General features: G+C 38.2%; 2 protein-coding genes across 2 annotated transcripts; both read right to left on the reverse strand.

Moving 5' to 3' along the window:
• Positions 1–527: 527 nt before the first annotated feature.
• On the reverse strand, positions 528–2,908 carry LOC310925783 (hydroxylysine kinase-like; the record flags this gene model as incomplete). The annotated part of the gene is made up of 4 exons (XM_083887800.1): positions 528–976; positions 2,009–2,189; positions 2,346–2,488; positions 2,605–2,908. 4 exons carry the CDS (start codon positions 2,906–2,908, stop codon positions 528–530), a joined length of 1,077 nt encoding a protein of 358 aa, XP_083743926.1.
• A 7,831-nt stretch (positions 2,909–10,739) lies between these two features.
• LOC310925784 (hydroxylysine kinase-like) lies at positions 10,740–14,474 on the reverse strand (the record flags this gene model as incomplete). Its single annotated transcript, XM_083887801.1, has 4 exons — positions 10,740–11,188; positions 12,412–12,592; positions 12,761–12,903; positions 14,171–14,474. 4 exons carry the CDS (start codon positions 14,472–14,474, stop codon positions 10,740–10,742), a joined length of 1,077 nt encoding a protein of 358 aa, XP_083743927.1.
• Positions 14,475–19,819: the final 5,345 nt, after the last annotated feature.

Here is a 19,819-nt window from a genome sequence, read left to right on the forward strand (position 1 = left end):
TTTGATGCAGAGGCTCATACATAATGCTTCCGTTTTACCAGGACAATGCCAGGCCTCATTCTGCACTGAGTTCCAACAGTGTGGTTTGTACACATAAGGCTGTCCTTCTGCACTTGACTTTACTGTCAACATTTTCTTATTTAAATGCTTAGCAACATTAAGAGGAGAATCAGACAACGATGACCACAGAAGTGTCAAGCAGCGATTATGTGCAAATTCAATATATAAATCTGGAAGAATTAGTATCTAAAATTCCCGAACAATTATAAAATGTGATCATAAAAAAAGTGTCTGCCTTTTATTGAGCATATTGCACACATGCCTTTCTAAACGTGTACGTTTATCAGCAAAAATAAACAAATGCCATTGACAAATAGCAATTAGAAGTGTCCCAACTTAATTTTCCTTTTACATTTCATAACCCTTTGTTACCATACAGTACCAATTATTCCCCAGTTTTCGTAATTCATAAGTATTTAATACTTGCAAATATATCCAACCTATTTTCCAACTCATGATCTTGGACATTAGGCTACCTTTCCATCACTGCAGCTAGCTGCACTTTGGAACCACACTCTCTCTGTCTGGTCCTTGCCGAGCTCCCACATTTTAGAAAACATTGAGATGCCCTTCTTGGACGTAATCATCAGATACTCTGCATTTTCCGGATGCAGAGTTACAAAGTAATGCGCGAAAAGCAAAGACTGGCAGAAGCGGCACATCACCAACACATAGAGACAGTCTTTTTCTACCTCATTGAGAGGAAGCACACTCTCCCAGCCCGCGAGGACGGGTCCACCCACCTCAATAGGGTTAGGGTGTTCCGTCATCATGTACATGATCGTGATCGCCAACTCGTGAATGTAGTAGCCACTGTGCAAGTGATCAAAGTCAATGATGCCACTGATCCTGTAGCCATCACTGTCGTCAGGTTGCACAAGCACATTGAGGTCACTGAAGTCACCATGGATAATACCTTGGAAAAGGAAAAAGAAAACATTACTGGTTATGGAACTGCAAATAATTCTACTAAAAGTAATGTGCCTTATACTGAATATAATCAGATCTCGACTTTCAAACTCGAAATTTCAAGGTTTTTTTTCTCATGTCACTGCGGGGGCTCGATAGACTCTTCAGTCAAGCCTCCAATGCAATGATTTGTACATACACCACCAGTCAAAAGTTTGGACACACCACAGAGGGAAGGAAAAAGGGCCAAGAAGTTCTCAGAATCTCTGGGAACTCCATCATTAGTGTTGGAAATCCTTTCAGGTGACTACCTCATGAATCTCGTCGAGAGAATGCCAAGAGTGTGCAAAGCAGTCATCAAAGTAAAGGGTGGCTACTTTGAGGAGTTATTTCACACTTTTTTGTTTACTGCATAATTCCATATGCGTTAATTCATTTTGATGCCTTCAGTGAGAATGTAAATAGTAATAAAAATAAAGAAAAAACATTCAAATGGGAAGATGTGTCCAAACTTTTGACTGGTAGTGTGTGTGTGTACATGTATGTATATAATAAAAAGATACTTTATACAGAACATTTTAACATATTACATTGTACATATTTTAATAAACCGTTTACCAAAAACATGTTATTGCAATTGTCTCAAACACATAACTTATATATTTCATTTCACAAATTGCAATTAACATTAAGGGCTTTCAATCATAGTATGGTATCGTTTGAACACAATGTACTTTGGATAGTGGTGGCTTAGCTTGGACATTGTTGTGAGGAGAAGCTGCACTGGTCCCACAAGCATAACATTCATGTTGTTTCGGGAAACAACTCCTATTATTTTATATTAAGTTTTTATCTCTCAATTCTGCAATTCTACATTGAAGAAACCATTGGGCCCTAACAGAATGTGACAGCACGGGGAGCAAAAAGTACATTGATGCTCACCATATACTTACACTTGGAAAATGCCAAAATAAAAACACATTTCACAGGCAAGTCAAAACTTCTAGGAGGTACCCTAATAAGTATAAAATATACTCACACTTGCGAAAATCTGAGTAATTCGGGGCAACACAGGTCTTGTACTGATGAATGACAGACTTAATTGTGTCCTGAAGAGGATTTCCATCAAGTACACTCAAATAGTCTTCCATAAGGGGAACACTCGACAGACTCCATAGGAAATTCTCCCTCTGCAGCACACTGAGATGAGGATGTTTCATCTGAGGGAAGAAGAGAAGGTACAAAACATCTCAAATATTTAGTGATGTAATGTGATCTGTTGCATACAAGAACAGAAAAGTCATGTAGCTTCACATGTTCAGCTTCATGTGAAGTTCTAGTTTTATTTTATACATTGTGCGTCATAGTTGTGTTACCTCTTTCAGGATTGTGTCCATTCTGGCTGCTGTTTTGCCAACTTCATACAACAACTCTGGTGTAAAACGGGCCTTGGAAACAGTAATGCCAGGCAAAAAAGTCAACAGCCGCATCACGTACTTCTGAGAGCCATAGCCACAATCTGCCAAAAGTTAAATATAGGATAAGTAATGTGCCCAGGTTCCTAACATAACACAATAATTTCCATCTGTTTACCCAGGCAAATTGTGGGATATTTAACTTTTGTGTGTTTCATACCCATTTCTTCCAGACTCATGAGCTGTCCTGAAGTGTTGGGTATGGCTGTTTGGGTAGGAAGTCCTTTCTGGTGCAGAAAAGACATGGCATACGTGCACACCTCAACCCGCCTGGGATCCTTACTGTCCTCAGTGTTCAGGATTTTCAGGACGTATTTTGTACCCTCTCCGGTCTCCACGTAGACATTTTGGTCACTGTAGCTAGGAAAACTGTCAAGTTTTGATGGTGTCAATGCAAAGACCCTCTTCAAAATCTCAGGAATCTGAGAGAGACTGAAGTTGGGCTGGGCTTCTTTCGATGGCATAAGTGCTGAAAGAAGAAAAACAATTTGAAGCAAAACTCGTTGTTGTCTTGTTCTGAGGGGTGAGGTTATGGATGGATTGAGCGTGTACAGAAGGATTTTGAATTATTATTCCTCTTTTGTAAGTTGCTTTGGATAAAAGCATCTTCTAAATAATGCTTAAAAGTAAATGGAAGTGAAAGTGGACCAAGAGCCAATGTAGCTGGTGCAGAACAGGTTCTTAACCCCGAGAGAACGTTCTCCAAATATTAGTTTGTTAGTTAATTTTCAGCCAGTGGTCTGCAACCTGTGGCTCTTCAACGCCTCTGCAGTGGCTCCCTGCAGCTTTGAAAAAAATTCAAATTGTTTTATGATTTCATCTACTAAAATGTGTCATAGTCTACGTCATATGTGGCTGACAGACTTGTGTAGAGACTTTCCCAGCACTTAAATTAAGTCATTTGTACATGAAGAGGTAAACATTTATTGTCCTCCTGTCCATCTTTGGATCGACATCCATCCATCATCTACCGCTTTATCCTCCACCAGAGGGTCACGGGGGGTGCTGTGCCTATCTCAGCTGACATAGGGCGATAGGCCTATCACATGTTTTTGGACTGTGGGAGGAGGCCAGAGAACCCAGAGAAAACTGACGCACACACGGGAGGAACATGCAAACTCCTTGCAGAAAGGCCCTTGTTCCGAAGTTATTCCAAACTGGGCTCGAACCAAGGAACCACCTTCTTGCTGCAAAGGCAAGAGTGCTAACCACTACACCAACCGTGGTCCCTGGATCAACATAATAATGCTTAAAAAGTAAAAAAAAAATCCTTGATAAAATCCAAATCATTGTCCAGTATTTATTTCATAGAGGTAAAAAGGAGGAATGAAATTTTCTTTTTCAAATTTTAGATTTCATAAATGCAATGCATAGTATTATCTACATATAAAAGTTTATACTTGAATTTTATGGCTCAAAGATTACATGTAATTGGGTGGAGAGGGACAAAAAAGCTTTAGGCTCTTTTTCTCCTAAAGGTTGCAGACCCCTGCCTTAGGGGAAAAATGGGCTAACGTTCTTTGAACGTTTTGTATTAGTAGCAGAGGCGGACAGAGTACACAGCTTCATTACTTGAGTAAAAGTACAGATACCCCTGGCTAAATTTTACTCAAGTACAAGTAAAACTACTTCAGTACATGTTAAACACACAGCAAACTCAAGAACATCAAAAGAAATGCTCAGCTTACATAAATGTGTAATATCACTGGTGGTGATGAAGTTTTGTTTCGGTAAACACAGCAAACACTTGAAGCGAATTGTTTTGTCCATGGTTTCGTCTCTCAACTAAATCTGACCAAGTTTTTTTTTTTTTAGAAGAAGTAACGGGTACTCACGGTTATGGATAGAAATGTAGTGGAGTAAAGAGTAAAATATTTGCCCCTTAAATGTACTTGAGTAAAGTCATGAGTACTCCCCAAAAACGATACTCCAGTAAAGTACAGATCCCTCAAAATTGTAATCAAGTAAATGTACTCCATTACTGTAAGGCTCTGGTTAGTAGTGCTATGTAAATCGAGTAAATATGAAGTTGGTCGGATTCCTTTACTGTTCCTCTGATGTCACAAGTTTCATAGACAAACATAATTTACTCATAGTCAATTATATATATATATATATATATATATATATATATATATATATATATATATTTATATATATTATGGTTTTAGGACAAACCATCATTGTCAACCGTGGACCTACAGTAGTAGATGAACTGACAAACACAATAGATTTGTTTGACACAATAAACCATGATATTTTGTCACAAAAACTGGAAAGATGTGGGGGGTTGGGCTTAACTGGGTAAAAGGCTACAGTGAACAAAGAAATCAGTTTGTACAGATGGGGGAGAACAGGTCTGCTCAAATGAATATTACTTGTAGTGTGCCGCAAGGGACAATATTGGGTGCAAAACTATTTATTATGACACAAATGTATTCTCTGAGGGAGAGAACTTCAAACAGCTTTTGGAGGTTGTCTCTACTGAGCAAACTAATTTGAAATTATGGCACTCAACGTAAATAACCAAATTCATGGTTTTTGGTAAACGAAACTCACAAGCAAACACACCCATTGGGCTAATGATGTTACGTTTCCCTTTAAGGGGAAACGACTGTGAGAGAATGGAGGACTCAAATGCAGACAAGACAAGGTAAGTATGTAAAATACGGTTTTATTAGCCCCGATGTACCGCGAGCTAGCATGAACGTAAGTATAGTCAGAGGTAAGTACGTGACAGCTAATGGCTGGGACAGGAAAAATCAGCGACTCCTCAGTGGCACAAGGTTCATCTGCGGTTCCTAGAGGAACGAACTCACTCGGGCTGTTGAACGAGGAGTACAGGAGTTCCAGAGGAAGATGAGACGTGAGGAATGGCGGCAGCTCCGCTGGTGTGGAGGTGACGAGGCGAGAAGGCAGAAGGAGGAAGTGATTCCAGAAGAGATGGAATTCACAGAAGCCGGTTCTTCTCGGAAGCAGGAGGCGTGGCGGCCTGAAGAGAACGAGTGGTGATTATAATTCCTGGAGTCAAGTTTCTAACCGCAAGGTAAGTGACGTCTTTACCGGCTAAGCGAAACAACGGACTGACGTTGGTGACAGGTGCAGCTCCGCCTTAAGAGTCCTTTTGATCGCTGATCAGAGGCAGCTGGGGAGGAGCTGCGCAGGTGGAGACAATCACCAGCATCATCTTGGAAGTACGTCAACCACAGAGAGAGAGAAGACACAGAGCAGCAGGGGACAAAAACAAGGAACTTGGAGAATGTGGATCGTGACAAATGATTAATATATTAATATATATATATGATATAAAACTAGAAAGGGTGTTTGAGAACCCCTTTCTGGGTGTAATATTAGACCATATGTTCAGCTGGACACCTCAGGTCACCCGTGTACACTCAAAACTGGCACGATGCGTATGGATACTAGTCAAAGTAAGACACATAATGAATGTAACATCATTTTATACACAGTACTGCACTCTGTTTTCCCCTCATTTGAGCTACTGTGTGGAAGTGTGGGCCAATGCCCACAAAAGCATCCTGCAGACAATTTACAAAATTAAAAAAAAAACTAAAAAAATAACAACAACAATAAGAATGGTTAATAATGTAGGGTACTTTGATCACACAAACCATTTATTTCTCAACTTATGGACTTCAAATATTTTAAAACTTACTACAAATTATATATAAAGCAAGAAACAACGTACTTCCAGGAAACATTCCAAGATGGTTTAGTGACAGACTAGGAGACTATAATTTAAGAGGGAGATTGAACCTGAGGCAACAAATGGTACATTCTACACTCAAAAGTACGGTATGTGCATATCTGTCTGTGGAGTGAAATTGTGGAACAACTTACCTGATAAGATCAAAGAAAGCAAACATATGATACACTTTAAAAAGCAGCTTAAAATATACACATTAGAAAAATATGAGAACTGTGAAAATAATCATTGATGGAATGATGAGTAATGATTTATCTTTGATTGTACTCTTTAAGGGTTATGTTTGTATGTATGTTAAATGAGCAAATAAGGAAAAGGTATGTAAATACCAAACTTTGATTGTGAAAATGTTTAAGTTAACTGAAAGAAGGGGGTGTGGACCTACAAGCATTTGCTTCCCTCTGAACAGTGCCAGCCCTGAGTAATTTGGTGCCCTAGGCAAGATTTTAGCTTGCGCCCCCTTGCATCGCAGCAGTCAATTTCACAATCAACTTTCATACAATCACACAGAAACTGCATGTGTCTATTCAAGATTGTATTCCTTTGAGTAACAAATATCACACCAAATAAAAACTAAAGAAAGAAACAACTGATAAAATTAAAAATACAAACATATTAATGTTTTTGTTTGAAATGGTCCTCTATGAACTAACTCTCTTCTTACTTTGTCTGTAAGAAGAGATGGTCAGTCAGCAGGGTCTATAGGTGCAGCCTTTACTCCTGATGCTGTGTCACTAGGCTGTGCAGAGGTAGACGGGACAGCAGCACCTGATGCTGTGTCACTGGGGTACTGAAATATTTGAAAAGTGCATCTGAAGAGAGAAGATAAGTATATGTGACGACTGCATGTTACATTTTAATTAAAAAAAAAACAGATGCTTGGTGTGCTATACATGAGACTAATATAGACTAATAATGAAAATGTGATGAGATTCATTCAACCTTATTGTCATTGCAATGCAATTCAGTCTAACCAGAGTGCAAAAACCAGTAAAGTGCAGTGAAATTAATATATATATGTATATATAGCCTATGAATATATGGGAAAGCTAAGGTATGAAATATTAACAGTTATACACTTTGACTGCACTTTAACACTGTTGTAAACTTTAACAAACATAAACTGTGACACATAAAACCAAAGGCCTACAACCACACTATTACAAAGTGGATGGACAACTAAAAGCATTTTAACTGACATACAAGCAGGAAAGACACCTGTTAAATAATACCTGAACAGGCCTAACGTTAAGGTTCCAAACGTCCCTGATGAATTTAAGGTGGAGTAACGTTAACACACGTCGACTCAGCTATTTATTGATTATTAAACAATGTAGCTATCGTCCGAAGTAAGCTAGCAAGCTAACATTGCTCCAACAACGGTAACTACGACGCATTAAACTATTAATTTCATGCACTTCATCACATTTACATTACTGTACCTGTATCTTTGTCACGTTTTTCTTCCTCTTCTTTCCTTCTTTTCCTTCCTTGGGCGCCGGATAGCTTCAGTCTTTTGGACATAATTCCGATACAGTGTCATCAATCTTTTTCTTCGTCTCAGAGTCACGGTCCGGTCAGATTCAGGCAGCTGGCCTCTTGACTCCGCCCCCCTCACAGAGGGCAGGCAGGTACAGAGCAACGAACCAGACACACAGAAAAAGGCTTCTGCATTATTTAATAGTCTCTGCTATGACTTTATGTTGCTGTGGGCTTATATAATATTTCGAAATAATAGTAGTAATGGCACTGGTAAAAAAAACAGTAGTATTTATATATATATATATTTTTTTCTCACCCGTTTTCGGCGCCCCCCGCGGATGACGGCGCCCCTAGCATTTGCCTATACTGCCCAGGGCATAGGCAGGGACTATATAATTTTGTGATGCTTTTGTTTATTCTTAAATAGATATTTTTTGTAAATGTCTACATGTTGAAAAAAAAAAAAACAATCAATAAATAGTGATTAACGGTTAATGTTACCGTCCCAACCGACTTGCCCAGAAGGAACTGGGTTACCCTGAACCGGGCAAGGGCAAAGGTGGCCAGGACAGGTGACAACCTGCTACGGTGGGGGAAGACCAACAGTGCAGCCTGCGGCTGCGGTGAGGACCCCCCAAACCCTACAGCACCTGATGCACAGCTGCAGACTTTCACCTACCTGCACAGACAAAGACCAGAGGGAAACTGCGACAAGCTATAATGACGATGACCGTCCCGAAAATGTCGCTGCTGGTGCCATGAAAGGCTTCGCAGTTGTGATAAAGTGGTCAGGTTTAATTCCATTAAATATCAGAGTGAAAGTCACTGAAGGTTTTTCGCACACAGTAAGTTAACGACCGCTAATCACAGCAAAAATAACGCTACCGCTACTGTCTGAAATAAAATAAGACTGCACAAAACTGCATAAAACTCAGAGAACTCACCGGTTACGTCTTCTTTCGTCGTCTTCTTCTTCTTCTTCTTGTTCTTGTGAGAGTGAGTGGTGCAGAGTCGCTGGCCGGTCTCCCCACATTCCTAACCACCGTCAATACGTGTTCCAATCTCTTTGGAATCTGGAAATGGTCCTGGTTGGATTTCCCGCTGAGATTACACACTATATGTAATTAATGCTGCTAAAATTAGAATTTATTGGAGTAGCTCCTTAAAAAGTAGTATCTGGTTTTCAAGGGGTCTCATTAACACAATGACACAATCAGATACACATCTTACGCATCATCCCCACAAATATAAGAATGATAAAACAAAGACATTTACGTTCTGTGACACGAAATGTAAAATGAATGTAATTATAGTAATATAAAAATAAGAACACACACACAAAAAACATTTATTAAGTTTTCTGTACAAGACAACGGACGACCCCCGCCTGCACACAAGCAAGCAGGATTGTCATTCCTTTTCAGTTCACAAATGATTTTGTGTTTAAACAGATTTATTTCTTTGCATAGGCAAAATGCTTCTTGCTAATGAGTCCACGGTGCTGAACCAAAGAAGCACTTTGACAATGTTCGAGTGACTGGCAGTCGAAAGAAACTCCAGATATCGAGTTTGAAAGTCGAGATCTCTTATTTTGTTCTGCTGTATTTACCTTCTTTTCTGACAGTGTGCCGTTCATAAAACAGGGACAGTGTCAACTCAGTCAACCAACACCCTTATTCAGAATTCATTATTTTTGCACACCAGTTAGTGACAGTGAATTTGACCTCTACAATCTGTTTTAATTTGAAATTTACTTCACGGACATCTGCATGTTATTTCTGTAGTAGTTTAGATGACTCAATGACACTGAAGGATATCTACAGTAGGACTATTCTAAATGTTGTAAATGATAACCAAGTACAGTTAGTTAATTCTAACAGCTATAATAATAATAGTACATTTTATATGTAATGCACTTTATATTTAAAAGAAAACCTCAAAGTGCTACAAGAACAATTAAAAGGAGTTCAGTTGGTTTCAGACTCAAAAGTCAGCCAGTAAATCGAGGAGAAACTCCTCTACAAGTGAAGTAACCACAAACTGCTTTATATAATGCAGGTTAACTGCAAATTATTCCTTTTTGTGAATGTTGTACAGTAAATTGGTAAATTAAAATAAGAATTTTCCCACTTGCTGTTACATCATAACCATATTTATATATACCCTGATGTGGAGGCTAAAGCCATAGAAGATGATCTGTGACTAATCAGAGACTGATCAGTGTGCATGTAGTCGGTGACACAGTCTGAACATGACTGTGCTCTGTTTGACCTGCAAAGATACAGTATATAACTGTAAAAATCAAAGTATAAAAAAAAAGTATTTTTTATGACCAACAAACATATTCAAAAACACACTTAAGGAGTATCTTCATATTTGTTTATTAGGAGAATTGCAGTTGTAAAGCAAGCTTTGACATCTAACCTCAGGAGGGTTTATTTTGTCCAAGATTGTGTGACTCCATATAAACCTTTCACCCACTCACTTTGTCAAAGTGAAGCAACCCATAATCCAAAGAGGTACAAATCTGTGTTCCTGAATTTTTTTTTTCATAATTATAGCACCTTGGTGTTACACACCTTCTTCATTCAGCACCATCATCATCCTACAACAAGGCTGTCCGTCTGCACTTGACATGACTAACCCTGTCGACAGTTTCCTATTTAAATGTTTAGCAACATTAAGAGGAGAATCAGACAACGATGTCTGCATATTGTTGCTTTACAAGTTGCTCAAGTCTTGCAAGCAGCGGTTATGGGCAAACACTCAATGTAAATATACATATAAATCTCCAACAAGTAATATCTAAAATTCCCAAACAATTATTAAATGTCTTTTTGTTGAGCATATTGGATGCATTCCTTTCTAAATGTGTACGTTTATCAGCAAAAATAAAGAAACTATTTTCTTTGTCCTTCTGTGAAATAAAGGTTCATGCCATTAACAAATAGCAATTGGAAAGTGTCCCAATTTAAGTTTCCTTTTACATTTCATAACCCTTTGTTATTCCCCAGTTTTTTGAGATTCATAAGTATTTAAAACATGCAAATATATCCAACCTATATTCCAACTCATGATCTTGGACATTAGGCTACCTTTCCATCACTGCAGCTAGCTGCACTTTGGAACCACACTTTCTCTGTCTGGTCCTTGCCGAGCTCCCACATTTTAGAAAACATTGAGATGCCCTTCTTGGACGTAATCATCAGATACTCTGCATTTTCCGGATGCAGAGTTACAAAGTAACGGGCGAGAAGCAAAGACTGGCAGAAGCGGCACATCACCAACACATAGAGACATTCTTTTTCTACCTCATTGAGAGGAAGCACACTCTCCCAGCCCTCGAGGACGGGTCCACCCACCTCAATAGGGTTAGGGTGTTCCGTCATCATGTACATGATCGTGATCGCCAACTCGTGAATGTAGTAGCCACTGTGCATGTCCGCAAAGTCAATGATGCCACTGATCCCGTAGCCGTCACTGTTGTCAGGTTGCACAAGCACATTGAGGTCATTGAAGTCACCATGGTTTATACCTTGGAAAGGGAAAAAGAAAATATTGGTTATGGAACTGCAAATAATTCTACTAAAAGTAATGTCCCTTATACTGAATGTAAGCGTGAGGCCAAGTATAATGAAGGAGCTTCTCATATACATTTGCGTCTATAAAGTCTGCTTCTTATTGGGAAGCATCCTCTTTCTTCTCTACTGATGGGCACATAATTAGGATTCAGAAATAAACATTCATTTTCACACAACACTAAAAAAATAAAATACTATTTGACAGGAAAACAGACAGTGGAAACCATGATGTAGAATATACAGGGTTAGTAACATCCTCTGGTCCTTTGACCAGGGAAAGGAAAAACTACCAGGGAGTAAACCCTTATAACAGGGGAAAAAGGTAGAAAACCTTAGGGAGAACCACAGGTGAGGGATCCACTCCCTCAGTACCCAGAACAAACAATACACAATTACGAAGAATAAAAAGTAAAAAGTCTTTAAATGCCAGGATCCATCTGGATCACTGGGTTATTATAAAGTATATTACTGCAGGAAGTAAAGTGTGAATAATCAATGACAACACAAAAATAGAAAAGTGTTTTAACATTGTACTATTTTGCTCATAGCCCATTACTTTGATACTGTTGTCTGGTTTAGTATTGAAAGACATATTTTAGAGATAAAGCTGCTGTAAAAAGTGCAATATAAGTGGAGATAATTTGGCAATTAAGTCACTGTTACAAACCATTTTAATTTTTTTTAGTTTTGTAAGTAAGTAAAAAGAAGTAACGGAGTGAAGGAGGACATGAGTACAGTTGGTGTCACAGATGAGGACACAGGGGATAGGAGGCATGTGATCCACTGTGGCGACCCATAAAGAAGCCAAAAGAAGAAGTAATAAATCAAAGCTTTATTAAATGAACTAGGTGTTATTCTTCTTTTATTAGACCTCTGTAGACCTGTACAGGGCTGTTCTTCAATCCAACTGATGGAAATCCATTGCAGGGGGTGGGAAAGTACAGTACAGTAGCAAACTTGTGTGTTTACCATTATGACATAATATAAATCAAATCGTCTGCACATGATTAGAAGTGCTAGTGTGACTAGGTCCAGCCTCCTGAAGCTTCTATATATTATGTGCAGTTCGTGATAAGACAGGGACCGAAAAAAGAGCGTTGACCTTAATAATTTCATTTGGAAAAAGTATAAGTCAAAACTTCTAGGAGGTACTCTAATAAGTATACAATATACTCACACTTGCGGAAATCTGAGTATTTCGGGGCAACACAGGTCTTGTACTGATGAATGACAGACTTAATTGAGTCCTGAAGAGGATTTCCATCAAGTACACACAAATAGTCTTCCAGAAGGGGAACATTCGACAGACTCCATAGGAAATTCTCCCTCTGCAGCACACTGAGATGAGGATGTTTCATCTGAGGGAAGAATCAGAAGGCTGAAGAGAAGGTACAAAACATCTCAAATATTTTGTAAAATGTGATCTGTGCATACACGAACAGAGAAGTTGTGTAGCTTCACATGTTCAGCTTCATGTGATGTTCTAGTTTTATTTTATATATTGTGTGTATATATAGTTGTGTTACCTCTTTCAGGATTGTGTCCATTCTGGCTGCTGTTTTGCCAATTTCATATAACAACGCTGGTGTCAAACGGGCCTTGGAAACAGTAATGCCGGGCAAATAAGTCAACAGCCGCACCACGTACTTCTGAGAGCCATAGCCACAATCTGCCAAAAGTTAAATACAGGATTAGTAATGTAGCCAGGTTGCTACTTGTTAGCCTTTTCTTAATTGTATGACCTGTGTGTTGTGCCTGTTCAGTTGATAATTTATCTTCCCTTGAGTGTGAAACTGGCTCACGCATAGATTAGCCTTTCATACCGATGCCTTATGGTAAACTAGAGTTAACACCCAACAGCCGTTAGCTGTTGCAAATAGTTTCAGTCTATACGTTGACTTGACTTTCTAGAGCCGTATAACTTGTTCAAGACACTTCAAGACACTCACCTAAGATATCACCTTCAAAAGTACGAGACAGACATCAACGCCTTTCTGCCACATCTGTCACCAGCGTGACGGCACACACAAAGTGTTTGTGCTTTACTTTTAAATCTCACAAAAGCTTGCAAGCTTATCTTGCGAGACAAAACAATACACAATGGACTACACAAACACACATGCAGACACCGCATACGACTATGAACTTTGACTGACATGGCGTACACTGTATGTACTCTGGAGAATGTATTTACAGTTAGTCATATTGCCTGCAGATGTGTATGCATATGATATATGCTCCTATACCTGTTTCTTGCATTACTTGTTCTTACCTACCCTATATACATTGTGCACCAGGTGAGTTTGAAGCCTGTCAAGCAACCCATGTGATGGACAAATGAAGGGAGTATCCACTGGTGCTACACTGTGTGTGATACAGTGACCTCAGGCTGTCTCTGGAAGAGCATTCCAGAGCAGTGGAGCAGCAGGATTATCCACATGTATGTCCAATATTCACAAAGTTGGCTAGGTGACAGTTATGCAATTAAGAGACAAAGACATTCCTTGCACAACAGACTTTCAGATATTTTATTATTATTATAATAATAATAATGCATTATATTTAAAGGCGCCTTTCAAGACACTCAAGGTCGCCGATTTCAGATATAATATCACCCCCTCGCCTACAGCTAACAACAGAAGTAGACTACGACGGAGAACCTTCACATACTTATTGTACGTCGTTCTGAAGTGAGTTCTGAAGATGTAAAATTTAAAGGCTACAAAACCACCTCCAAAACTACAAGCTCTGCTGTCTTGTTCATCCCTGCAACTCCTACAGTGATGCAGAAACAGAGTGCTATAGAAGACCTGATGTGAATACAACTTATTTAAACTTAACAAAATTTTCATCTGTTTTACCAGGAAAATGATGGAATATTTAACTTTTGTGCTACATGATATTATACTTCAAGGTATGGACAGTGTGTTTCATACCCATTTCTTCCAGACTCATGAGCTGTCCTGAAGTGTTGGGTATGGCTGTTTGGGCAGGAAGTCCTTCCTGGTGCAGAAAAGACATGGCATACGTGCACACCTCAACCAGCCTGTGATCCTTACTGTCCTCAGAGTTCAGGATTTTCAGGACGTATTTGCTACCCTCTCCGGTCTCCACATAGACGTTTTGGTCAAAGTAGCTGGGAAAACTGTGAATTTTTGATGGTGTCAATGCAAAGACCCTCTTCAAAATCTCAGGAATCTGAGAGAGACTGAAGTTGGGCTGGGCTTCTTTTGATGGCATCAGTGCTAAAAGAAGAGATAAATCATCAGCAAAAAAAAAAATTTGAAGCAAAACTCTGGTCGCTGTTGTCTTGTTCCTCGTTCTCTTTGACTTAGAGTCACTGAAGTTTCCTTACCCTGATTGAAGGTGAAGTCCCGTGAGACAAAATATGTTTTGTAAACTGTGGGCTATACAAATAAAATTTGATTGATTGATTGATTGATTGATTGAAGCGTCCTTTGTAATGGGGCAGAAACTAATAATCAATAAGTCAACTTTATAATTGCCATAACCTACAACTTACAATGAGGGTGAATTTATGGCTCAAGGCTAATTTTCTAGAATTCTGTACAAGTGAGAGTGTAGAACTTGGCTGCATGCCAAAGAGATTCAACTGCAGGGTGATGATGGGACAGTTGGAGAGAGGATCTGAGGGGTGAGGTTATGGATGGCTTTGAGCGTGTACAGAAGGATTTTGAATTATTATTCCTCTTTTGTAAATTGCTTTGGATAAAAGCATCTTCTAAATAATGCTTAACAGGAAATGGAAATGAAAGTGGACCGAGAGCCAATGTAGCTGGTGCAGAACAGGATGAGGTGATATGTTGAATAGAGGGGGTTTGGTTGATTATTTGGGCAGCAGCAAACCTGAACCAGCTGAAGTTTTTGTAGTGATTTTTTTGGAAGCCCAACGAGAAGGGAGGTACATAATCATAATAATAATAACAACAATAATAATAATACTTGGCCTAGATGGCACAAATCTTTACATGGCTCTTTCAGACCGAGTCAGTGAGTAGTGTACGTGTCTCCAGCCTAAATTAAGCAATTGCAAACCTCTTAGAATGGTATCTAAAAATGTAATGAAGCTGGTTGAAATACAAACATTCAAACCTCTGGACAATATTCTCAGAACATTCTCTTTTGGTTGTAAAAAAACAAACGAAAAACATCCAAATGGGAACATTGTGTAGAAACCGCAGGAGAATGTTTCAGTTTTTGGTTCCCTTAACATTTCTTAACACTTAACACTTTATTTAGTAAGTTAGTTAGTTAGTTAACCTTAGGCCAGGGTTCTGCAACCTGTGGCTCTTCAATGCCTCTGCAGTGGCTCCCTGTAGCTTTGAAATTGAATTGAATTTCTTTCCAAGTGAACGGTTATTTTTTGGGGATCAAGGCGATGTGTAGGGATACGAGTCAAAGTAAGACACATAATGAATGTAACATCACTTTATACACTGTACTGCACACTGTTTTCCCCTCATTTGAGCTAATGTGTGGAAGTTTGGGCTAATGCCTACAAAAGCATCCTGTAGACAATTTATATAATAAAAAAATAAAATAAAATAAAATAAAAATAAGCAATAAGGATGGTTAATAATGTAGGGTACCATGATCACACTTACCATTTATTTCTCAAATTAAAAACTTATGGACTAAAAATATTTCAAAACTTTACAAATTATATATAAAGCAAGAAACAACCTACTTCCAGGAAACATTAAAAGATGGTTTAGTGACAGACTAGGAGACAATTTAAGAGGGAGATTGAACCTGAGGCAACAAATGGTACATTCTACACTCAAAAGTATGGTATGTGCATATCTGTCTGTGGAGTGAAACAACCTGTGGAACAACCTGTGGAACAACTTACCTGATAAGATCAAAGAAAGCAAACATATGGCACAATTTAAAAAGCAGCTTAAAATATACACATTAGAAAAATATGAGAACTGTGAAAATAATCATTGATAGAATGATGATTATTTGATTTTACTCTTTAAGGGTTATGTTTGTATGTATGTATGTTTATGTATGTATGTACAGTATGTATTTATGTATGTTAAATGAGCAAATGTAAAAAGTATGTATACTGAACGTTGATCGTGAAAAAAAATTCAATGAAAAAAATGAAAAGAAGGGGGTAGGGACCAGCAAGCATTTGCTTCCCTCTACTCCTTTTTTTTTTAACATGGAATGGGACTGGAATGGAATTAAATTTTGTTATGCCTTTGTTGATCCATAGATAGCTTTTTTTGTTAATGTCTACATGTTCAAAAAAGATAAAACCAATCAATAAATAGTGATTAACGGTTAATGTTACAGTCCCAAAAGTGTCGCTGCTGGTGCCATGAAAGGTACTCACCGGTTACGTCTTCTTCTTCTTCTTGTGAGAGTGAGTGGTGCAGAGTCGCTGGCCGGTCCCCCCACATTCCTAACCACCGTCAATACGCGTTCAAATTTCTTTGCAATCTGGAAATGGTCCTGGTTGGATTTCCCACTGAGATTAAACACTATATGTAACCAATGCTGCTAAAATTTGAATTTATTGGGGTAGCTCCTTAAAAAGTAGCATCTGGTTTTCAAGGGGTCTCATTAACACAATCAGATACACATCTTATTCATCATCCCCACAAATATAAGAATGATAAAACAAAGACATTTACGTTCTGTGACCCCAAATGTAAAATTAATGTAATATAGTAATCAAAAAATATGAACATAAAAAACATTTATTACGTTTTCTGTACGAGACAACGGACGACCCCCGCATGCACACAAGCAAGCATCATTGTCATTCCTTTTCAGTTCACAAATGATTTTGTGTTTAAACAGATTTATTTCTTTGCATAAGCAAAATGTTCTTGCCAATGAGGAGCACAGCTCTCTCTCTCTCACCACTGTCCAAGGTGCTGAACTGAAACAAAGAAGCCACAGGGCGCACTTGAAAATGTCAGTCAAAAGAAACTCCAGATATCGAGTTTGAGGGTAGAGATCTTGACTTTCAAACTGGAGATCTGGACTTTCAAAAAGAATAATGAAAAACATTTTTTTTTGACACTCCAAATCTTTATGTTTATCTTTTAAATATGCATATAATTAACAATTCTTGACTTAAACATGGGGATTTAAGATGTTAAAGACTCCTAAGAAATCATAATTACTTTGTTGTGCTGTATTTACCTTCTTTTCTGACATTGTGCGGTTCATAAAATAGGGTTTGTGTCAACTCAGTCAACCAAGCACCAATAATGAATTAGAATTCATTATTTTTGCACACCAGTTACAAGCCCCAATTCCTTTCCTCTTGCGCTTCAAACCAAGAAGACACAAACATTTACATTTTATTCAAAGCAAATCTTTCATTTGTTGGTCATTCTTCAAAAAAGCACTAAAAGAAGCTCGGGAGCCCTGCAGTTCAGTCTGGGACCTGCTTGACTAAACAACAAATAGGCTCAATATAAGATCTGACAGGTTTTACTTTTTCAACATTTTAGCGAAAATCATACAACATCTGCAAAAAAGTAAGTTTCAATAATGTCTGTAAGTATTTAATGCTCCACTGACTCCACTGAATAAAGGAGCCTCTGAGGACCACAAGAGGGCAGTATTGCACCTGATTTCACACATAATTGTACAGACAGGGCAGTCCCTACAGCACAAACTTTTTCCTGAACCAAATAATGTACGAGATAATAGCAGATGAAAATGAGGAAGGGCAATGACAAAAGTCTGAATGTTAAAAGTGAACTAAATGAAGCTCATTGATTCAACTAAAAAAGAAGGAGGAATTGTAAAAATAATGTTATTTCTTTTATACAAAATTTGTCTACACTGTAATCTGTTATAATTTGAAATTTGCTTCATGGACATCTGCATGTTATTTCTGTAGTAGTTTAGATGACTGAATAGGTAATATGTGAAATATGTTTAAACTTAAATACACGACATCTACAGGTAGTTATGAGTCGTTGTATTAGTTCGTCCTGTTATTGACGTCATGCTGTCATCACCTGACAGTCTGGCTGATTGAAAGCCTCCAGATGCAGCGGATGCAACGCACCCCAGATGGGCGATGCAAATACTATGAGAATATATTATATTATATATCATTTTTGAGCAATTTTGACAGCCCTAGTAAGCATGTCAATGTCTTGGAATATCAAGAATGCATGAAGTTAAGTCAGCACCCTCCACACATCAGCAGGTAACACAGGGATTTTTTAAATAAAAGATGTTGATTTGCACAGTCAAAGTTTTGTAAATTGTCTTTTCATTCCGATTCCTCACTTCATTAGAATCATGAGCTCTTCTTTGTAAACAGCATCATTTTCTGGAGGCCATGTGAACCTGTACTAGTGTGGAGTAATTCTACAGTATTTATGTCAGTAAAATATACCACCCTAAGTTAATCTACTGCATTAATTATGTTCTCTACCAGTAGAAAATACTGTGAACACCTGATTATGCATGAAAAAAAAAAATACCGTCATATACCGTGAAACCGTTCGAATTTTGAAAAATACCGTGATATAAATTTTTGGTCATACTGCCCAGCCCTACCTTATATTATATAAAGCAGTTTGTGGTTACTTCACTTGTAGAGGAGGCTGACTTTTAAGTCTGAAACCATGTCACTGACTAAACACTCATGTTTAATGATATAGCTAAACCCTTCTGAGGTGCAAATAAGTAAATGAACTAATGACCAAGAGCGCACTTGCTTGCTCTTTCTCTCTCTCTCCCGCCCCGTGCCAAAAATGCCTCTCTCTCTCTGCGCACACAGGTTTAAATGACAAACAAACAAATGCTGAGTGCTGATCAAGAGTTTTGTGGAAGTGATTTAAGGTCCTGACTCTTGTCCAAAATATGGCTTCATTCAGTGATTGAAACATGCAGAGCGCTCACTCGCAAACAGACAGATGCTGTGTAATCAAATATACCGGTATGGCGGTATATTAAAAATTCATATCGTGACGGAAAAAAAACCCGGTATTCGGTATGAACCGGTATACAGCCCAGCCCTAATATAAGGTTAACTGCAAATGATTCCTTTTTGTTCATTTATTATTTACCAGATAAGAGATAAAGTATGAGTGCCTAAGAACACTCAGTGAATGTTGTACAGTAAATTGGTAAATTAAAATAAGAATTTAGCGACTTACACAACATTGTCCCACTTGCTGTTACATCATAACCATATTTACATATACATTTACCCTGATGTGGAGGCTAAAGCCATAGAAGATGATCGAGTGATTATCAGAGACTGATCAGTGTGCATGCTACAGTAGTCGGTGACACAGACCGAACATGACTCTGCTCTGTTTGACCTGTAAAGATACAGTATATAACTGTAAAAATCAAAGTATATAAAAAAAGTATTTTTTATGACCAACAAACATCTTCAAAAACACACTTAAGGAGTATCTTCATATTTGTTTATTAGGAGAATTGCAGTTGTAAAGCAAGCATTGACATCTAACATCAGGAGGGTTTATTGTGTCCAAGATTGTGTGACTCCATATAAACCTTTCACCCACTCACTTTGTCAAAGTGTAGCAACCCATAATCCAAAGACGTAC

Source organism: Microchirus variegatus (genome assembly GCF_963457635.1).
Source record: "Microchirus variegatus genome assembly, chromosome: 4".
Classification (NCBI taxonomy): domain Eukaryota; kingdom Metazoa; phylum Chordata; class Actinopteri; order Pleuronectiformes; family Soleidae; genus Microchirus; species Microchirus variegatus.